At 43.4% G+C, this 21,259-nt stretch overlaps 2 protein-coding genes across 5 annotated transcripts in view; one reads left to right on the top strand and one right to left on the bottom strand.

Annotated features, from left to right (window-relative positions):
- Positions 1-433: 433 nt before the first annotated feature.
- Positions 434-12,870, top strand: aasdh (aminoadipate-semialdehyde dehydrogenase). The gene is made up of 14 exons (XM_074668909.1): positions 434-861; positions 975-1,095; positions 2,226-2,488; positions 2,566-2,758; positions 2,828-3,069; positions 3,931-4,037; positions 4,772-4,944; positions 5,900-6,194; positions 7,823-7,935; positions 8,010-8,661; positions 8,740-8,903; positions 10,348-10,473; positions 10,570-10,696; positions 12,664-12,870. Exons 1-14 carry the CDS (start codon positions 623-625, stop codon positions 12,747-12,749), a joined length of 2,901 nt encoding a protein of 966 aa, XP_074525010.1. The 5' UTR covers positions 434-622; the 3' UTR covers positions 12,750-12,870.
- A 313-nt stretch (positions 12,871-13,183) lies between these two features.
- The window catches only part of cracd (capping protein inhibiting regulator of actin dynamics), a 31,999-nt gene continuing 23,923 nt past the window's right edge, over positions 13,184-21,259 (bottom strand). For 3 of the 4 annotated variants that reach the window (XM_074669221.1, XM_074669217.1, XM_074669220.1), the window contains 5 exons: positions 20,424-20,639; positions 18,129-20,337; positions 17,796-17,986; positions 17,544-17,706; positions 13,184-16,216 (listed from right to left, as the gene is read on the bottom strand). In XM_074669221.1, the coding sequence (XP_074525322.1) occupies positions 16,056-16,216; positions 17,544-17,706; positions 17,796-17,986; positions 18,129-20,337; positions 20,424-20,639 (2,940 nt within the window). In that variant the 3' untranslated portion in view covers positions 13,184-16,055. The remainder of the gene's footprint in view (positions 16,217-17,543; positions 17,707-17,795; positions 17,987-18,128; positions 20,338-20,423; positions 20,640-21,259) is intronic. The other variant, XM_074669218.1, reaches the window with a different exon arrangement.

Here is a 21,259-nt window from a genome sequence, read left to right as displayed (position 1 = left end):
TTGGACAGGATTCACGTGTTGCCTTCATAATCACTCGGAATTTATAAATTCCAGCGTTCTTCGCTTGAAGTGATGATTCTGTCAAAAATATATTCACCCAGCATTCTAACGTTTCGATTTCTGACATTAGAGTTGTAAGTGTGTATCAATAAAAAAGTAGCGACAGGTCTTTCAGGAGGACGTTACAGTACAAATAACATACAGCTAGAAATAGTATAGTTAAATACAGTATAAATATAGAATAGTTAAATAAAGCAAGTTTACAATTATTCAAGCCTAAAACTCATTCAATGACCACCATACTTAATTTCGAAATTTTACTTTTGGAGTACAGCCTTGGGGTCTGGGTTTTGCCATCGTTACTATTATTTTTAGTCGTCACGTTAGCTTAGAGTCGCCGTTGGGCTAATGAACGAGTCTACCAGAAGCCACTGAAGCAGCCACAAGTGGGTGTGTTTTTTGAAACGTCATCTCTACACGACAAACAGTGTATTAGTGGATGTGGTCTGCGTGGTTATAAACAAACTCATGCCCTTCTGTTTTTAAAAAGAGATCAACTTAGACAGTATTTGTCTTGTTTTATAAAGAATGCGCACTAATTGCCCCTGAACGTCTCATCAGGATGCCCGCTCAGGCTCTGCAGGAGCTTGTTTTTGCCGCCGCCTCTCTGCACGCTGACCGGGCAGCTGTGACATATGACAGCGGGTCGCTCACAGGGAGCTCGGAGTCCCTGCGGTACCGTGAACTGGTGGAGCTGACTGCTGAACTGTCTGCAGTCCTACGGGAAGCCTGCTCTGATAATAATGGCATAGTTGGACTGTACTGCTGTAGCGATCTGTTCATACCTGTGTGGATTCTGGGGTGAGTTCACTGTCCCCCACCAGGTCCACTACAACTTGTTTAAAACACAGCATCACATGAGTGTGGTGTTGCTGGCTGATGGAGATTTTGAAATGTCATTTCATGTCTGCCAGGATCCTGCAGTCCCCTGCAGCCTATGTCCCTCTGGACCCTGAAGCCCCAGGACTCCTCTCTGCCAGAGTTATGAACCAGTGTGGTCTAAAGTACTGTGCTGTGAAGACTGATATGCTGCAGGTGGAGTATTTTGACCTCATGAAACAGGAAAAAAAGAAAATCACGAGTCCAGATTCCTCCAACCACAGAACATTTCAGAGTAATGTATAGAAACAGAAAGGTTTTTTAAATATACTCTTGAAAAAGATACTTTTTGAATGTCTTTGACAGACGGCAGGGCATGAACATAACAGTTAATGGCTAAAAATAACCAGAGAATATAAAGATGGGTATTGCGCTTTTTTGGGCATTGTGCTGTCCCTCTTGTACCTCCTTAAAAGCTTTACACGATTTGCAGTTCAAAAGTCACTATTTCCCTTTTAGGAAACCCTCATTCCAACCTCTGCCCCTGTTATGGCTGCTGTCTCTTTAAGGATCCCTGCTCCACAACCCCCCTTCTATCTGACTGGCCAGCCCTCTCAGGCCTGTCAGGGGCAGAGATATGGGCAGACCTTGTTGTCCGAACAGTTTGCATTCTTATTCTACTTACATGATGTAAAATACAAGAGAGCAAAATACCCTCTCTTCAAACATCAGAAAACATGCAAACACAAAGAAAACCCACAGGATCCTAAAAACATAAACAGAGACCCAAAGGGACCAGGGAGTAAAACGAGAAAAGCAATACAAGAAACAATAAAAAGGGGCTGCAGCAGTAGAAAGAGATAAAGCAGTAAAAGGGTAGTACAAGAAATAAGGTTAAGTAAAAGTGATAAATAGAGAATGAACCATTAATACAGATAGGAGCAATAAACACTCAAAGCAACCAAGATAAATAGAAATAACAGCAGTAAATTGGGGATTTGGAAATAAAGCAGTTAAAAGAAGTGGGTTGGATAAACAACTGAAAAATGATGAAGGAAGTAAGATAACTTACTATAAAAGCAAGTCTTTAAAAGTGAGTTTTAGGAAGTGACTCAAATGATGTCACAGTTTCACTGAGCCTTATCTCCTCAGGTTGTTGCAAAGACTGAAAAAGTTTGGTTTTCTTTAGATTCAAGCCAGAACAACTGGGAGCACCCAAACCACCCCCTTCAAAGCGTTTTGTCCTGACACAGATTTACATTTAGTTTTTTCACTTAACTTTAGTCACTCATGTCGGAATCTTTGACCCCAAATTAATGTTGATTTCCTTTATCTCCACCATGAAGCAATTCCAGGAGAATCTTCTCAAACACGTTTCCGTTGAGGTTTGTGCTGAGCTGCCAAAGTTTAAAATCACAGTGGTGCAAGTCAAGAAGCAGCTGGACTCTGAGAAGCATCATGGAGATCAGACAGCAGAGGGCTCTGCTGAGTCAAAAGAGGCTGCTCATGCAGACTTGGCGTACGTCCTACACACATCTGGAACAACTGGAGTCCCAAAGACCGTGAGGGTGCCACACAGGTGTATCCTGCCCAACATTCTGCATCTGAGGTGAGTGTAGACTCTGAGGCGTTTTCTGTCAGCATGTTTTGAAAGACATATCAGAAAAAGCAGCTCTGTTGGCTCAGATCTTTGTTTCAGATGAGTGAAAAGGGTGTGGTGTTTCTCGCCTCACCTTTGACCTTTGACCCCTCTGTGGTGGATATATTCCTGGCTTTGTCTTCGGGTGCTCAGCTCCTCATTGTGCCCTCTGTGATGAAGAAGATGCCTCGTCGTTTGGCTCAGCTGCTGTTCACCCGTCACAAGACGACCGTCCTGCAGGCAGGTGTACTAAAGCCTAACCCAGCTCAGAGGACTTTACGGTCTCTGTAACTCCTCTTTTCTCTCTAGGTCACTCCCACGCTCCTCATCCGCTTCGGGGAGCGTATCCTCAAACAGGAGGTGCTGTCATCGTGCTCCTCGCTGCGGGTGCTTGCTCTGGGAGGGGAGGCCTGCCCCTCTCTGGCTCTGCTGAGGAACTGGAAGCACAATGAGAACAAAACCAAAATCTACAACATCTATGGCATCACAGAGGTTTCCTGCTGGGCTTGTGTTTATCAAATACCAGAGTCTGATCTGCACCCAGACAGCCTGTATGTATCTATGATGGCTTATTGATCCTCTTCTCACACTTAAACAGCTGTCAAACTGGCTGTATATATGCATCAACATAGAGAGGGGTAACACTCAGTAATGGTTAATTTAAGAAGTATTTATTTATTCATGTTTTTAACTAGGGATGCATGATATTGGATTTTTGCCGATATCCGATATGCCGATATATCAAAACCCCTTTTGGCCAATACCGATACCGATACCGATACCGATAATCACCAGTTTGTTTGTTATTTTCACTGTAAAGAAAGCTAAGTCTATCCTGTACTGGAATTTATATGTTACTCTCATTGTGACGGTCTTATTTGTTTAAGAAACACACATAAAACAAGACAAAAAACATTTGATTTTACCATAAATAAGAAATGTATTATTTTTTCAAACTCAAGACATTCAGTATTGAAATACAGAAAAATAATTTCTTTAGATCACATGAACTTAAAATGTACTATGCATTTTTAAACATAACCAAGTTGCATTTGATTATTTTAGAGCTACTGTAACAACCTGGTGACAGACACAGAGCTCTGCAGTGCAAATAAATGAAGTGCTACATTTAATTTAAGGAGCTTATTTTTCAGATGGAAAATAATAATAATCCTAACTGAATAGCACCTTATCGGCTGTGCATATCGGCAGAAATTTTCATATCTGCCGATACCGATAAAAGTATTTTTGAGCTTTTATCAGCCGATACCGATATTGTGCCGATAATATCGTGCATCCCTATTTTTAACCATGATATCAGGGCTAGTTTGGGGATTAAAAGATCACATTTAGCCCACAGTGTATCATACCGATCAGTCTGCTGAATGTACTTTTTCTTTCTTGACTCTTAGCACCTCATCCTCGGTGCCTCTCGGGACTCCACTGATGGACACAGTGGTAGAGGTCAGGGATGAACAGGGCTGCACTATCACAGACGGGGAAGGACAGGTGTTTATAGGTAAGGCAGACCTCATTAATAAACTCACACAGTTGCAATCGAGAGTATGAAAAACATGATACCAAAGGTGCTGAATGTTCTGAGGGATACAGTTAAAGAATGAAGGTAGATGTTTAGAAAAAGGGGTAACACAATCTGGACATGACAAGAAGAGGAAGTGATCAACCAGAGGCAGGAGGTCAAAACTTCTCAAGTGTCTGTAAAAACCTGTGGCAAGAGTAAGTTGCAGCAGGAACCAAGGCTACAGTTTGCACAGTATGGTGCATACCAAACATAAAGGTCTCTATGGTCAAACTCTAAAACACAAGCATGAGAAAAGTTGGCTCTGGCATGCTGGAAACCATAGAAATAATCCACAGTATTCTCAGGATTCTGTTCTGTGGAGGTTTTTGGGTCTCTGCGGGAGAAGGAACGAAGCATAAAACACGCTGTCTACAGTGAAGCATGGTGGTGTCCCCATGATGCTCTGTGGCTTCTTTTACTTTTTCTGACATTCAAAACCTTGTAGTCCACTGAGCCTCGGTCTCAAAAGAAAACCTGCTCATCATGAAGGAGTTAAATAGTTTTGAGAGTGTGGAAAGGTTTAATTTTGGGTTGAAATGAGAAAAAAACACTTGCAAATGTTAGTTGTTGAGCTGTTTAAATTGTTCTTATAAGACAAAAACTGATTGGAACTGTATATGAACATCAAATGTCAAAGAGACCCACGCATGTTACTTTGGTGTTTGGTGCAGGTGGGGAGGACAGGGTGTGTCTCCTGGATGATGAAGACGGGCCCATTCCTGGGATGATGAGAGCGACTGGAGACTGGGTGAATGTTCAAGACAAACAGCTGTTCTACCTCGGACGAAGAGACCGGCTGATAAAACGCAATGGGAAACGCGTGAACCTGGACAACCTGCAGCAGGTGTGTTGTGTAAATACTATTATAATAAACAAACCACACAATAACATTCTATGTGTTTACTTAATTGTTTAAGTTGTGAAGAGATCTTGTGTATTATAAGACAAACATTTAAGGCTGTATGTAGAGCATCTGACATAAAAATATGAAATTACAAAGATTCAAAGCAGAGGCATGAATGAATTAAAAAAACAATAATAAAGGAGTTCATATAACAGTAAAATCAGAGTAACAGGAAAAAGCTTTAAAATTACAAGTCTACTTGTATTTTTTTAAATCACATTAAAGTAGAACTACTTTTTTTATCACTCCTCTCTTTTGTGGAAACAATGTTACCTAGGTAAAAAAAAATCTCAAAATTCAGAGGTATTTGAGTATTGTTATTTTTTTTTGTGTGTTATGTGGATATCCTCTCAAAACAAACTCATTTTGGGGTCTTAAGCCTTAAAAACATGGAAGTGCCTTGCCACATTTGAACCACATTGTCTCCAACATGTTGGACTTTCATTCTTGTGTTTTTCTTGACATGGTGTCTTAAAGTATCTGATAATGTTTTCCAGCAATTCCCTGAGTTTGTTGAGGAATGTTGAAAACTGCAAATTCACCCTGGTCTCTTTTGGCAGATTTAAATTCTCCATGAATATTTCTTGGGAAAAATAAAAACAGGGTTTATCTTCACTGTGCTCGTCTGACTCATACCCTCTCACACTGTTTGCAGGCAATAAAAATGACAGTACAAAAAGTGTTGCTCTTTCTGCTACAGGTCTAAGGAAGCGTCATTATTTAACTTTTTAAACACATAAGAGAATAAGTGAAATAGAAAACGAATGAACACATAAGAGGAAACATTAACACACAACATAAACACTCTAGCTTAAACTGATGGTAAACCCAGCCCTTGTTGCTTTATTTCATGTAGGATAATGCAGGGAGCTAATGTTTGTTCTCTGCCCTTCAGCTCATACAGACTCTTCCTGAGGTGGAGGCGTGTGCTGTGTGTCTGTACAAAGCCTCTCACCTGCTCGCCTTCGTCGTGGCGTCCACATCTGGAGAGCAGACATCAGCGTCTGTGCAGGAACTCGACGGACAAACTCAGCTGGATCAGACACGCCTCCTGTCTCCTTCAGAGCAGACCCAGGCTGCAGACAGAGACCAGAGCAGACTGATCCTGGACCAGCTGTCTCTGCTGGTTCCTGCTTACAGTGTTCCTGACGTGCTGGTCCTGGTCCAGGCTTTAAGTCTGACTCCTCACGGTGAGACTCTGACACAGTCATACCTGTGCAGAAACACTTTTCACATTAATTAAAATCCAGCCTAACCTCTGTAGCTAAGGACTGAATCAACTGTGTGTTTGCTCTGTGAGTGTGAATAGTTGTGACATGTCCAAGTTTACGCTGCCTCTCACCCAATTTTGTTAAGAATTTCTAGCTAACAGTCCAATCTTCCTGCTCTTGACAAGTCCAAAATTTAACTCTGGTCCATCGCTGATTAATCGGGTGGGGCCTATTAATCGGGTGGGGCCGATTATTCAATCGGCCAATTATAGCCTGTCACCAATTAATCAACATCGGCCAAAACGTAGCCGTTTATAAAAAATTTTGCTCCGCGGACATTCTGTCGCTCCTGCTCCTGAGTGTTAATTAATATCAGGCCACAACACAGCATCTCACTTCAAAATGCCATGCAGGATGAACCTGGGCTTATAAATTCATTCTTGGTTGAAATAATTTTTGAAAATGTTTCAATGTCTTTTGTTGTAATTGCATTTATTGCATGTTTTGAAAGCAGCTACATTGTTACTTAAAATCTAGTTTAGTCCCATGCATTAAATGGAAGATGGAACTTTTCAATAGCTAGTAATAATTTGTGTTCATTTACAGCATTTGTCCTGTGTATATCAATGAATTTATTATATATATATCAGTTGATATATCCGCTATCGGCTTATTTTTGGCCCCAGTATTGGTATCGGCATCGGCCCCAAAAATCCAAAATCAGCTGGACTCTATTCTAGATATAAGACATTGTAATCCACACTTTAAAATGAGATGATCAGCGCCATTATTATTGTCATGTTATTTCAAAATGCTACTTCTTAGCTTCGCGATTGACTCAAGTAGGACTGGATTGATTTACAGCACATATAAGTCTCTATGACAACACCACGCCGGCTAACGAAGTTTACTAGTGAGAAGAGAAATTTGTGTTTTTCTCTGCTGAAAACGATTTCTGTGATTAATTTTGTAGTGCTGGTGGACACAGGAGCCTAACTGTCAGACAGAAAAAGGACAGAAGAGCAGAAGAAAGCTTAACGGGAGAGTGATACAGCCTTAGCTAGAGGCTAAAACATGTGTTGAACTGTTAGTGATTATGTCCATTTCAACCCTCAGTCAGCAGTTATTCTGCAGTGGTCTGATCAAACTTGAAAGTCTATCAATAAAATGACGAGTTAGGTTACGTTAGCTCTGCTTTGTAGATGACTGGCAGGATATGACCAGGATTTACTAAGGTTACACATTACGAACTTATGTCAGAGCCCTGGGCTGCCAGCACTAAATAAAGCCGTCTACTAAACTATGCTACAAACTAAGAACATTTGCTTGTTGTCACGTTTCAAACAACAGCTCTACGTTTCTGTCATTAAAAACCTTACCTTGTTGTGTTGTATGTGGTAAAAAGTTGTCTTAAACAAAGAAAATGTGTTTTAAAAACAAGATCCCATCTCCATAAATTTCCAAAACAAACACACGTCTGGTTAAAAGTCACATCTTCACGACAGTGTGCATGATACTCTGGGCTACACTCCAATTAAAATAGATCCTCCTAACAGCATCTTTAATCATGAAACTCTCTGCACTTTTTTCCTCATGTTCCACTGCAGGTAAAGTCGACATGGACACACTTGTACAAATATACCAGAAACAGAAACAAAGCTCAGAGTCATCACGGGGAGATTTTACCAAACTAAAGCAAACTCTGCAGTCTTTATGGAAGGTCAGTCCATCTTTAACAACATAAATCCTCCTTAAGATACTCACTGGTTTAATTTTTTGACGTAATTTCAACAGGAAACTCTCGGTCTCCCTAAAGATGCAACCATCGAAGAGGAATCAAACTTCTTGCTGAGTGGAGGAGACTCCCTGAAGGCTCTGCGCCTCTGTGAGGACGTCCTCGCTGCTGCAGGAGGAGCTTCACCAGAGCTGCTGGAGGTCATTCTGGATGGGAGTTTTTCTGACGTTCTGCGCCACATTGAGAGGATGACAATGACGCTGCCACATAAGAATAAGATGTCTGAGGCAAAGAAACGATCTGCTGAAGCATCATCTGCAGTGCCAGTGAAAAGAGGACTCCCAGAGCGGGCTCAGGAGGAGAAGAGAGGTTTTAAAGTGTTAAGGCGAGCAGGTGAGGTGATGGAGGTCAGAGATGCAGAGACTGATATGAGGTCTGACGAGGATGCTCTCAGAGGAAAGGTTTCCTGTGCTGAAGGTGGAGCTCTGGAGCTCAGTCTGAGCTGGTCCTCAGACACAGGCAGGTGTGTGGACGCCTCCCCCGTGCTTCTAGTGACAGACAGGACAAAAACAGTGGTGTTCATCGGCTCCCACTCCCACAGGATCCAGGCGTTAGACCTGAGCTCAGGGAGCCTGCTGTGGGAGCGAGTCCTCGGGGACAGAATCGAGGCTTCGGCTGCTGTGACTCGCTGTGGGAGCCTCGTGGTTATCGGTCAGTAACAGCTGGGCAGACACAGTCTAGAAACATGGGACTGCATCACTCATTGGATTTCTTTCGTCTTCTCTGCAGGTTGTTATGACGGCTGCGTGTACTTCCTGTGCACAGCGTCTGGAGTGACTCGCTGGGTATTTAAGACGGGGGACGCTGTGAAAAGCTGCGCTGCTGTTGATCCTCTCACAGGTCTGGTGATGGTGGGATCACATGATGGACATGTTTACGCCCTGAACCCAGAGGTGAGTGTTTGACAGCATTAAAGAGTGTTAGACTCAGCTTTCACTTGGGTCAAACGTGTTTCTAGAATCTAAAAACTGCACTGCAAAAACTGAAATCTTATCAAGTGTTTTTGTCTTATTTTCAGTAGAAAATTCCTTTTTAGACTCAATATGAGCCAAATTCACATGACCAATCCAGAAAAATGTCTTGTTTAAAGTTATTTAAAGACAAAAATGAGGTCTGAATTGCTCGCAACCAGTAAAAAAATCTGCCAGTGGAACAAGAGAAACGTTACTTGTATTAAGACATTATTCTACTCTGAAGGAAATTTTCAAGCAATTTTTTCTTGTTCCATTGGCAGATTTTTTTACTGGTTACAAGCGATTCAAACCTCATTTTTGTACTCTGATGACTTGAAACAAGACATTTTTCCGGATTGATAAGATGAAAGTGGCTCATATCGGGTATAATAAGACAATTTTTACTTAAAAAAAGACAAAAGCACTTGATAAGATTTCGGTTTTTTGCAGTGTGAGGCCAGTCAGACCATCTCACTGGCGTACAGTGCTGGGAAATAACAACTCAGGCAGACACAAATCATGCCCCACGTTGTTGACCCCATATCTCGAGCTCAGAGGACCTCATTAGAGGAAAAGTTTTAGCGTTGCCTCAGAGGTTTCAGCCTGTAACAGTGAAAAAGGCTGTAATGGCAGCAAAAATCCTTTAAGTCTACTAAAAGTTCTTGATTTTTTCTTCAACAGGCTCAGATCGTTATTTTAAGAGTCTATAACACTTCAGAAAGAATACCTACCTAGCTTTTTTTTTAAGTTAAAGGTGATTTTAATAGGCAGTAGCAGCCACCACACTATTTCTGTGCAGTAGCTGCTTTGTGTTTTGGCCAAGGTCCCCCTGACGATAAACCACTTCTACGAGAGAAGCTGATCACAGCTGTGAGGCTTGAAAACATGTGACACAGATCTATAATTTAGAGGCTTTCATTTGATATTAATGACCGTGTTATTGCTCCTGTTTTTAGGCCTTTTGTTGAACTGATGATTGAGTGTAATAAATAATGAATAGGTTTTTCTGTGGTGAGCGATGAGGATGTGTTTTGTGTGCTTTGTTTTAGCAGCCCAGTGTTTTCTAGCTTATATTTTCAAAATGCATTACTGAAGTAACCACACATCATTGTGTACACCACTTCAGCTCTGCAACACCTTATTTATGACTTTTTCTCTCCTATACTCAAAAAGGATCTTAGTTTCAGTACTTATCATTTACAAATTGAAGTGTAATGCACATGATATAGCTTACACTTTTGTTCTTTTTATATGTTCAGTAATGAGAAATGATTTCTAGGATCAGAGCGACCACTTTTCCCTCCGTGGATCAATAATGTCCTTCAGTTTCTGAAACAGTGAATGTGACAAATGAAAGTAGTTGATATGTGTTTGATGCGTCCAGGTGGAGCAGTGTGTGTGGCGGCGTCACTGTGGAGGAGGAGCTGTGTTCTCCTCCCCGTACCTCCTCTACTCTCTCAGACAGCTGTTTGTGGCGTCACTGGGAGGTCACCTGCTCTGTCTCAGCACTGTGAGTAGAAAACAAACTGAAGTCTGTAGCTACGACATGTTGTTCTGACTGTGACGTGCTCTGCTGTGTGTGTGTGTGTGTGTATTCTCAGGACAGCGGGGAGGTGTTGTGGTCAGTCTGCAGAGACGTCCCATTCTTCTCGTCCCCACACGGCTCCTCTGGTCAGGTGACGATCGGCTCTGTGGACGGAAACATCTGCTGCTTCAGCACCGAAGGGAAACTGGTCAGAAACAAATCAGAGACAGGGGCTCGCCTGCTCTCTGCTCCTCACATTTCCTCTTCAGTTGTTGTATCCATAAAGGCAAAAAGTGTCCCAAGAAGTAATTCTAGGGTGATTCTTCAGTTCAGGGAGTTTTTCTGTCCTCAGGGAAGATTTCCAAGAAGATTTTTTTTTAACAAAAAACAAAATTGTAAGGGTTAGATTGAAGAAGTTGTGAAAAAAAGTAATGAAAATGACATGACAGTAATGACAAATTTCACTTTTTGCAGAAAATGTTGGTTAAGTTTTAGACTTGCTAAGTTTAGCTAGCATATAATGTTCACAAAATATATTTAAATAAAGTGAAATTTCCTATTAGGTAGTTAAAATATTCAAGTAGTAGCTTGTTTGGTAATGACACCTAATAAACATACTTGCACATCAGGGCGTATAAAAGATCAAATTACTCACATATGTGGGCATCTAAAAAATCAGGCTTCTGCCTCATGTCTTGGATGTTCCTCTGGAGCATGCAACAAAGTCAGTAATTTTTTGTAAAAACTTTATTAGTCTGTAAAATGTTGAGTGTGATGGTAATGTCAGAAGTATCAGAGACAACAATATTTAACTCAGAATTAGTTGCAAATTGAACAAAAACTACATAACAGTTTAAGAGTCTGAGTTTAAGTTTAAGAGTGACAGAGTAGCTAGGCGCTGCCCTGTTGGCTATGGATGCCTTTTGCAGCAGCTCTCTCTTCTTTGTTCGTTTCTTGTAATTTTTTTGTCTCTTTTTCATAATATTTGTATTTGGAGTGGATCATTACTTTGTATGGCTTATTTTTTGGTCATGGACACCAAACTTTTTGTGGATTCAGTGATATTTTTACTACTTTTTCTCCTGTGTCTGTCTGGAGATCCTACATGTAACCATGGCTACATTATTTACATGTGAACTCAGCTGTTAGCAGCCTGTAGCATGTCAATGCTAACTGGTGTAAAGCCTGATGTCTTCCCACAAGATGAGGAGAAGGAGGTGAAGACGACATGCTGGTTCTCAGGTGTGAGCTAAGAAGTGATGACATGGACCTGTCCTTCCATCCATCGTTATTGGGAACGTAAGATCTATCTCCAATAAGATGGACGAGCTAGCTGTGCTAACCCAGCAACAGAGGGAATACCAGAAGGCAGAGTTGCACCATGCTATTCACAGACATGGCTAATGGAGCTAACATCAGACACCAACACCACATTGGAAGAGCTTCACCTGCTGTGAGCAGACAGGATCCAGGAGACAGAGATGGAGCATGACTGAAGAAGCTCAGTCCTGGACCCTGTGGAGGTGGAGGCTGGCTGAACTGGAGAATGATGGACAAACTGTCATCATCTATTTTCTTATGGACCTTTTTGCACTTTCTATACACTTTCTTACTTTTGTTTTTTTGATTGCTGCTGTGACTTCAATTTTGTTCTACTTGTTACAATGATGATAAAGTTCTCTTCTATTATATTCAAAATAATCGTAAAAAAAATCTTTTTAAGTTGTTATGAGAAAATGTAAAGTAAAGATTTAAAAGAATTCAGCACTTTTATTGGTTCATTAAAAAGGGGATGTTAAAACACCTGGATTAAGGACAAGCCCAAAACAGTGAAATTTTTGCTGATTTGAATTTTCAACTCACAAAAAAAGTATTGAAATTTAATTAAGACAGTTATTTTTTCATAGTTTCTTCAACCTGACCCTTACAAATACAATTGTTTTATGTAAAAAATGTTTTTTTTTTCTTGAAAATCTACTGTTACAAAAGAAAAACTTCCTTAATTGAAGAATCACCCTTAAAAGTCTGTAATGATAATGATGAATCTATTATGATGTCAAAGGATCTCTTTGCTGACAATACCTTACTGTAACCGTGAACACATGAAGAGGGACTGAGATCGTAAGGGGTTAAGCTTGTGCTGTCCTTCAGTTTGTGTCTCTTCTTTCTCTGCAGGTTTGGCAGTTTCTAACAGAAGCGCCCGTCTTCTCGTCTCCATGTGTCACTCCCAATCAGCAGAGGGTCCTCTGTGGGTCGCATGACGGGCGTCTGTACTGTCTGAACCATGCGGACGGCTCTTTAGTTTGGACTTTTCAGACCACAGGGAAGGTTTACTCAAGTCCGTGTGTGTTTGATGGCTCTGTTGTGGGTCACACAGGAGTCTTGGTGGCTCTTGCGTCCACAGACGGTACAGTGTGGATCCTGGACGGACACGATGGACGAATGCTGACAAAGTTCACTCTGCCTGGAGAGCTGTTTTCATCCCCTGTGGTGTGTGGACAGCAGCTCGTAATCGGGTGCCGTAATGACTTTGTGTATTGTTTAAAACTGTCAGTAAAAGAGGAAACATGGAAGAATAAACTGATTTTATAACAAACACTGGTGTCTCTTATCTGTGTCAGCACAGAGCGGGCTGCTGGGAACAAATTTTAATCACTTTTCTGTAAAATAATGAGTCTGCAGTCTTTCAGGTCAGACATCAGTATTTAATTTACATTATTCATAACATTTTGTTTCTCTTTAAGAATCTTCTCATGAATACCTCTAAGTGGGACAAAAAAGTGCAAATAATACCAAACATTTTCCTTGTTACATGTAACACTGCGCACACTACACTATTGTGCACGACCAACGTTAGAAACAGAACGACAAAGTGACTCTTTCTGCTCCTTCTGTCCTCCGTACAGTACATACTTACATACATACAGATCATTTAGTGAGAGGCAGGGGATGAGAGCGCTGCAGGGGTCTCTTTTTTTATACAGGAAATGTTTGAAAGATCATATCACACTGACGAGGAAGTGATGGCCTACAAACACAAGTGTGTTACCAGGGGACAAGAATGTTATGATACAGCAAGCAGGGGCGTGTGTGTCTGTTACAAAGCAAAGAAAATCCAACTCAAGTCATCACGGGTGATGTGCAGTTCACAGGGCTCTCCTCACTGCTCAGTCTGTGCATCCTCCCACCAGGAGTGAAAACAGAGTTTCATCGCAAATAACGTCAAATTGAATCCAGCACAATAAGACCCAGATCAGTTTAATGCAGCTAGTGTTGGCTGTGGAACATTTACTCTCTGCTGAAGCCTTATGTTTTAAAAAGCAAAGCCTCTTCCTTTGTCGCCCTCTTCCAACAGAGGGCGACCTGCTGTAAAGAAATCTGAACAAGTTATCTTGTGACAGCTTTAAAGCTATGGTGTACGATTTGGCATGCGCAGTTCGGATTGGTCCGTGAGTCCATCCAATCCCCTGTCTCCCTCGCTTCGCACTGTCATGCCCATGGTCCCACCTCATCCTTCCCCACTACCCCTCTCACGTCAGCTAGCTGCTCAGCTACCGAAGTGTCATTGAGCCAGAGAAGACCGAAACCAGGAAGCTGTTACTGTTACCCTCCACAGGGAAGGGAAGAAAACAAAAAAGTTTCAAGGAAAAGGCTGAAGCAAGGAAGAATTATGAGTGATACAGGTGCTAACAGAAGTAAAAGTAACTTTGGAGCGCGCCTGCACTCACTAATGCTAATGCTATGGCTACTGACGCAAACAAGATTTGGATTTCATTTTTGATGTTTTATCATGTGAATACTGCCAGAATTTCACCCCAGCTGCTCATCTTGTATGTACCGTGCTGGCAAAAGTAGCTGAAAAGTCAGCTGATATATCAACATTTGCTGCCTTAGCATGATGTTCGTTTTGCAAACCATAGTCCCATTTACAGTGTTGTGGGTGTTTTTCGTTACCAGGAACTATATCAAAGAACCAGGGACCTTTTTTAGGAGATCTGCACTTCAGCTGTAGGAGCAAAAGTCTGAATTTAGTTTTGGGGTTCTATGCGAAGTAAAAGTCCCTTCTCTGGGGATTTTACATTGGAAACTTCTGTTTTGGGGGGTGCAATGTTTGACGTTTCTGATTGGTGGAGCATTATTAAAAGCAGCACAAGCTTAATCTTTACATGCTAACAGGCTAGCTGTAGAGACACGCATGACAATGCTGGCTTGTCTGTCTTCTTCTTGGTGTCATCTTTGTTCTATGGCTTTGTCTCTTTCTGACTGCCCTCTGCTGGTCTGGCAGTGTGGCGCAATAACTTTTTAATTTTTTTTTTTTACCTCACATCATTTGACTGATTTGAATCATGAATCTTCACGGGGCTTCAGGTCACAGTGGAGATGAAAGCAACATAAGCTCCACAGGAACCATTTAGCTCCTTAAAGAGAAGTTCCTGGAACTAAAAAGTTCAATAGCCAAAGCCCAGAAAGGCTTTTTGCTCTTGCTCTGACCTATATCCCATAGCTCTCGACAGAATAAGGGGAGGTGGAGCGTACAGCCTAACCAGGCAGGGGTGAGCTCTAAATCAATCAGCCTTTTCACCCTGGCTGTTTCCAACAACATGCTAACGTTGAGGTAATGCATGGACCATAGGATACCACAATAACTTTTCATTTTAAAACTTTATCATGAGCAGCATAGTGAAAAATGTTTGAGCAAAAAAAGAAATCTCACAATTACCTGCAGCCCCAACTTTGTACTTTGGTTAAATTGTAAGTCATTTAGGAGAAAAGGATGCACAAACTGAGAAAAGAGAGGCGCCCACTTGTTCTCTGTGTTGTTTTTATGTTCTCCCCCTGTCTGATTCCTGTTACTGCAAAATGGCAAAAATGTACAATATCCTCTCTGACAGCTTTCACAGTCGTTACGGACACAGTGAGATTTTTTCTGCTCAAGGAATGAGTAGAGAAAGAAAAAGAAAAGGCTTCTTTTGAACGTGACAAACAGGCTCAGAGAGGAGATACAGTATCTTTAAACATACAGAAATAATACCAAGGAGGGCAGAGAGGGTGTAACATTTCCACCAGTGGTCCACAGGTGGCATTATTTATCTGGTAGCCCTTTAAGCACAGACAGTTATCCCTCTGCTGATTAAACGCCGTCACATGTCAGAGCTGAACCTCTTCAATACACACCTGTTATCGTGGTGAGCAGATGATTATTTACAATGAAGGTGTCACAGTTGGCTACGAAATAAAAAAAGTCGGGGTTGGCCAGCCCTGCTTCTGATTGGCTGCTGAGGACTGCGGTGTGTTGGTTCTACCTGCGTCTATACGTGTGTCAGTATGTGCATGCGCAGCTTTAGTTTACATATATGTGTGCAGCTGTTTGGGACTATTTGGATGTGAAGCGCACTTTAACATGATAATAATACCAGCCAGTGTGTGTGTGTGTGTGTGAGTGGAGGGTTAGGGGGTGATGGGGCGTTACGTCACAGTCAGGTGAGGGGGAACGGGTGAGTCTGTGGGCAGTGTGCAGTCTCAGTGCAGGTTGGAGCCAGTGTGTGGAGGGGGTGGAGGGTCGGGTGTTATTTGATGATTTGAGGACAGTCGCTCCAGGCTTTGGCCTTCCGCTTGGCGAGCGCCAGCCAGGCGGGCTCTGTAGACACCTGTGGGGAGTCGGAGGATGGGAAGCGCTTCGACACCTCCTTGACAGCAGGGGGTGACGGTGTGGAGTCTGCAATCTCCACTGAAACAACAAAAAAGGCAAAATCAGCTTTTGATTTTCGTTACTGAACAAATCCATGACCTCTTTCTCGCTTTTCTACACTTTTACACAAAATTGAAGCAGATCTGAACAACTTATTAAATAACATTTTAAAGAATAGCTGGGTTTCATATCTACAGTGTTCCCTCCTCACTCATGGTTACAAACGCTGTCACAACAAAATCAGCTCTAATTTTATAACTTTAGTAACTGTGAGTGAGGAGGGAAGGCAGTAGATATGAGACCCTGCTGTACATTGAAATATTGTTCTTTAGGGAGCACAGGTTGTCTGAGCCCCACAGCACTGACTGGTGGTCTGTGCTCCATGGCACAGGAGTCTTGAACCTATTGACTTTTGCAGTGAGCGCCTAATGGTTAATATATTTAAAAATGAAATGTATGACTGGACCATCATGCTATTTAGGCCAATTTTGAAAATGTAAAAAGATAATTCTATTTATTTTTGGCGCAGACAGCCAGTCCACACCACGTAGAGCATAGACAGCTTATTGATGCCACTAGGAGCACAGACAGCTGGTCCAAGCTGTGACGCACAGACAAACAGTCTGTGTCATGTGGAGCACAGACAACCTGTGCCACTGCTGCACAGTAAATATGCTTTTTCATGCTGTAAAAGTCTGTGAAACATTTACTTAAGTATAACTTTACCAGATGCTCTATGGACCTCATTTTTATACAGGTGCCCTCCTGATAGCCTACAGCCATAGAGTTAAATTCATCATTTTATTCTCGTGAGTTTTTTCCTCATCAATTTATGAGATTAATCTTGTAAATTCTCTTTTCTTTAACATTTTTTACTTTTTAAATTGTTGAATGTGGCCTCAATCTTCCATCACCGGCCTGTTCCTGATTTGTCCTGCTGATGCTTTTTTTCACTTTCTGTTTTTATCATTAAAAGAGCAGCAGGTTTGGGTTTATTATTAAAAATATGATTCATCCTCTATGTAAAGATTGCATTGATGACAGTGGAAGAATTTGTAAACCTACACCTATAGAAACAATATTTTTAAAAGAGTGAGTAACTGATGTTCCTGCGACATGAGCTAATCATCCGTCCTGCTCCGTTTTTCATGAGTACAAGAATATTAAACTGTATCTCACATGTAAAGGTAGCTAAATCAGCTACATCATTAAAGCAGCTCTGTATAAAATTGATTTAATAGCGAGGAGAAAAATTGTCCATCACATTTGTGGAACCCTTGTGGCACTTTAGTTTGATAAATAAATAAAAGGAGATAATCTCTGGTGTTTAAATTTAGTTTATAATCCTGGGCCTGCAGCTTCTTACCAGTGACAGAGCTTGGTAACGTGTTTGCTTTCTTCAGCTGTTCTCTGCGTTCGAATCGTCCCAGCAGGCTGTCAGGTCTCTTCGGCTCCTCCGGTGTCTGAGGTTTGGAGCACGGGCTGGTGCTCCCGCTGCCTCGGCTCTCCGTGGGGCTCACCAGAGTGACCTGCAGAGGAAGATGAGAAGAATCAGACGAGGACAAACGAGGAGAGTCTGTGAATGAAAGTGTGTGAAAACAGGATCTGGGGCACGTACGCTGTCTCTGTCTCGGGCTTGTTTCTCAGCCAGCTTGGCCTCTCGTAGGCTGCGACGCTCCTCCCGGTTCTGCTGCTGCTCCCTGAAACCTTTCTGTTTCTGGAGAGCCAGCGTGATCCACAAGGGCCCCGCCTCCTTCTCCTGGACCTTCGCACTGTCCAGAGAGTGTCTACTCTGCAGGGATGGTTTCTCTGCAAGGGGACACAAACATATCAGTGATTCAAAAAGGAGAGAAAACAGCATATGCATCAATAACTTTTACGTTGTTGGCTTATTTTTCAGACAGAGGCCTGATGAGCTCTGATCAAAGAGGGGGCTGAAAACAGGACTGACCTCTCCTGATGAGCTCCGTCTTCCTGTCCGTCTTCTCCCTCCAGGGGATGTTGATAGACGGGAAGAAAGATCTCTTCTCCTTCGGCTCCTCCTCTCCTTGGGTCTGGGTCACGTGAGGCTGTGTCATTGCTGAGGCTTCCTCGCTCCTCGTCTGCTCCTGGGTGGACCACTCTGCTGCCCCTGTCCTCTGGAGCAGGATGTCACTGGGAGGCGTGGGGGAGGCTTTAGGTAGCGGTGACTGTGGAGGCGTTGGGACTGGTTTGGGCGATGTGGTCGGTCTGCGGTAGACTGGAGGCTTGGAGATAACTTTCTCAGCTTCGCTCTGTGCCGTGGGGCTGGTTGGTTTGCCCGGTTTACCTCGAGGGACAGCGGGCGAGGCGGATGCATGTGAAAACCTGCCAACTGCACCTTCTCTCTGAGGTGAGGTGGGACTTGATTTGTCAGAAAAGACAGGGGAGGTATCGGTGTCCGGCTCGATGGGGGTGAGGGGTGAGGGGACGCCGTCAAAGCTGTCCCCAGCGCTGTATCGTTTCTTACGCTTCTCTGTGGACTGCTCGCTGTGGAACCGGAGAGAGTAATTCGTCCTCCGCAGCTTGATCCCAAACGGTGAAGGCTTGTCCTCACCGTCCTGTCCTCCATCCTCTCCCTCGGCTCGACCCTCATACGCCTCCGTCTCACTCTTAGCCCGGCTCTTCAGCTCTAATCCCTCAGGTCTAGCCCCAGGACTTGGAACCAGGAAGGAAGGAAGGTCTTTGGCGAACATGCACTCCTCTGAGCCTCTCTCCACGATGCGGACGGTTTTACCCGTCCTGCTCTGCGGTCGGCTCGCTGGAGGAGGCGGAGACGCTTCAGGTGGAACGGGCTCCTCTGCTGCTTCCTCTGTACCCAACACCTCAGAGTTTCTGTTTGAATCACCAAATTTCTTCTTCGCAGGTGTGATGGAGAACTTGGCGCTGGCGGACACAGTCTTTCTGAGATTGGTGTGGGAGAAAGCAGGTGGTTCTTCAGGGCTGGGTTGGTTCTGGGTCTTGCCTGGCTCAGGGTACTCATCGTACTTCCCCTCCTCGACCCCCTTGAAGATCTTTGACCTGATGCTGGCCCACTCTGCGAGTACAGCCGCACCGGTTTGGTCCGTAGACACTGAGGACTCGTTAAGGGATTTGGTTTTTCCAGACTTACGGTCTGGTGAGGTCTTGCTTTTGGTTGGTGGTGTACCCTGGGCCTTCCTGTCCTCTCCCAGACCCAGCAGAGACTTGCAGGCCGTGTCTTTTATCTGGTCCAGGTTGACGGCCGTCCCACAGAGCTGGGCGCCTGTGACGAGGATGGCGGTGTGAGGGATGTAAGGAGACGCTGGCAGGTTTGGAGAGTCGGGCCCCTCAGAGGAAGAGGAGGCCCTGCTGCTCTCTCTTGGCTCTGCTGCGGCACCGCTCTGCTGGCTGGAGGCCGGCGTTACAGGCGTCAGGTTCACCTTCTGGAACAAAATCTGTTTCTCTCCAGAGGAAACTTTAAAAGAGAAAGGCCTCTGCCTCTCCTCCATCTCCCTCCAGCGCAGCTCCTCCGCCCTCCTCTTCCTCTCCTGTGGATCCAAGCAGCCATCAGCCTCCTCTGAAAGCCTCCTCTGCTCCTCCTCCTCCTTCCTCATCCTCTCCTCTGCCTCCTGCAGCTTCTGCTTCTCAGCCTCCTCCTTCCTCATTCTTTCTTCCTCTTCTTCTCTTTTCCTCCTCTTTTCCAGCTGCCTCCTCACCTCCTCCTCCTCCTCTCTCCGCTTTCTTTCCTCCTCCTGTTTCCGTTTCTGTTCCTCCTGTCGGCTTCTCTCTTCTTCCTCACGCTGCATGTTCTCCAGCTCCTCTCTCATCCTCCTCTCCTCCTCCTCCTCTTGGATCCTCCTCTCCTCTTCTTCCCTCCTCCTCCTCTCAGCTTCCTCTCTGAGCCGTCGCTCCTCCTGTTGTTTACGACACCTCTCCTCCTCCAGTTCCCGCAGCCTCAGCTCCTCTGCTGCCCTCTTCCTCCTCTCCTCTTCCTCCAGTCTGAGCCTCTGTTCCTCCAGTTCCCTCTTCCTCCTCGTCTCCTGTCTCTCCTCCTCGTGGAGCTTCTGTTTCTTGAAGCCGTCCAGGGACTCGACAGATGCTCTGCGTCGCTCCTCTGTGGAGGCGCCTGCTGCCTCCAGGTCCTCCTGCAGCACATCGGGAATAGAAACCTCCTGGAGGTCCTGCAGACGTGGAGCATGAGACGTTTTTTATCATCACATCTCAGAATAAATCAACACCACCCTTATGTCATGATTCACTGGCTCACCTGTGTGAAGCGTCTGTGTTTGCGGGACACCCTCTGGTTCTTGGGTTTGACGGACAGTTTGTGTTTGGCGGCGGTGTTGTCCAAGCGAGGGACAGACTGAGGAACAGCGTCCAGGTTGATGGACTCGATGGTTCCAGTTGGTGGAAGAACTCTTTTGGACCTCGGAGACTTCACAGGTGTGCTGTGTGGTTCAGCCTGGTGAGCCCCTTGGACCTGCTTCAGACACATGTAAACAGTTTTTACTAAAACACGTCTGATCTGTGAGAACTCTGCGCTCTGATATCTGTCCAAGGTGTTTCAAGTCTCTAGTGTTTGCAAGACACAGCTAACAAAGCACTGAGCTACTAGTGTACAGCTGAGATGTTTAAACAGGCTAAGAATGATCCTCATCACAAAATCCACTTAATTAACCTCATGGATCAGATCATGAATCAACCTGACCCAGATAGTATGGTGGCCCTGAAGGTACTGACATTTTATGGAGCTCAAAAAGAAATTATGACCCTAAAAAAAAGACAGAAACAGTAAATGATTTGTTCAACAAAAAATATTTACAAACCACAAAAATAGAAAACAAAATAATTCTAAAATTATTATTGTTATTTAATTTTGTTGAATATTTTAAGAGGTGATAAGAAAAATTGTGTTCAGTCAAATATTTTTGGTGTTTGGTGTTAACATTTTTTTTTTTCCCATTTTTTTTTTCTTATTTCATATATTGCTTTTTTAGTTCTTTTGTTTAATATGTATGCATTTTGCTTGATTTCCTCTTTCTTACCAAGCCATATTTAAGAATTTTGTTAAACTTTTGGGGTATTTTATGAAATAATTTTTTT

The sequence above is a fragment of the Halichoeres trimaculatus genome, unplaced genomic scaffold (genome assembly GCF_033239565.1).
Source record: "Halichoeres trimaculatus isolate MK-OKI-2021-1 unplaced genomic scaffold, fHalTri1.1 fHalTri1_scaffold_4, whole genome shotgun sequence".
Classification (NCBI taxonomy): domain Eukaryota; kingdom Metazoa; phylum Chordata; class Actinopteri; order Labriformes; family Labridae; genus Halichoeres; species Halichoeres trimaculatus.
The sequence above is the reverse complement of the archived record's forward strand: the minus strand, read 5'-3'. Positions and strand labels throughout refer to the sequence as shown.

Bases quoted from the DNA above. Each gene is read 5' to 3' on its own strand.
- aasdh (XM_074668909.1), top strand. From the start codon at position 623: ATGCCCGCTCAGGCTCTGCAGGAGCTTGTTTTTGCCGCCGCCTCTCTG. The intron at 1,096-2,225 runs GTGGAGTATTTT...TCCACCATGAAG, and splicing joins TGAAGACTGATATGCTGCAG to CAATTCCAGGAGAATCTTCT. The intron at 2,489-2,565 runs GTGAGTGTAGAC...CTGTTGGCTCAG, and splicing joins CCCAACATTCTGCATCTGAG to ATCTTTGTTTCAGATGAGTG.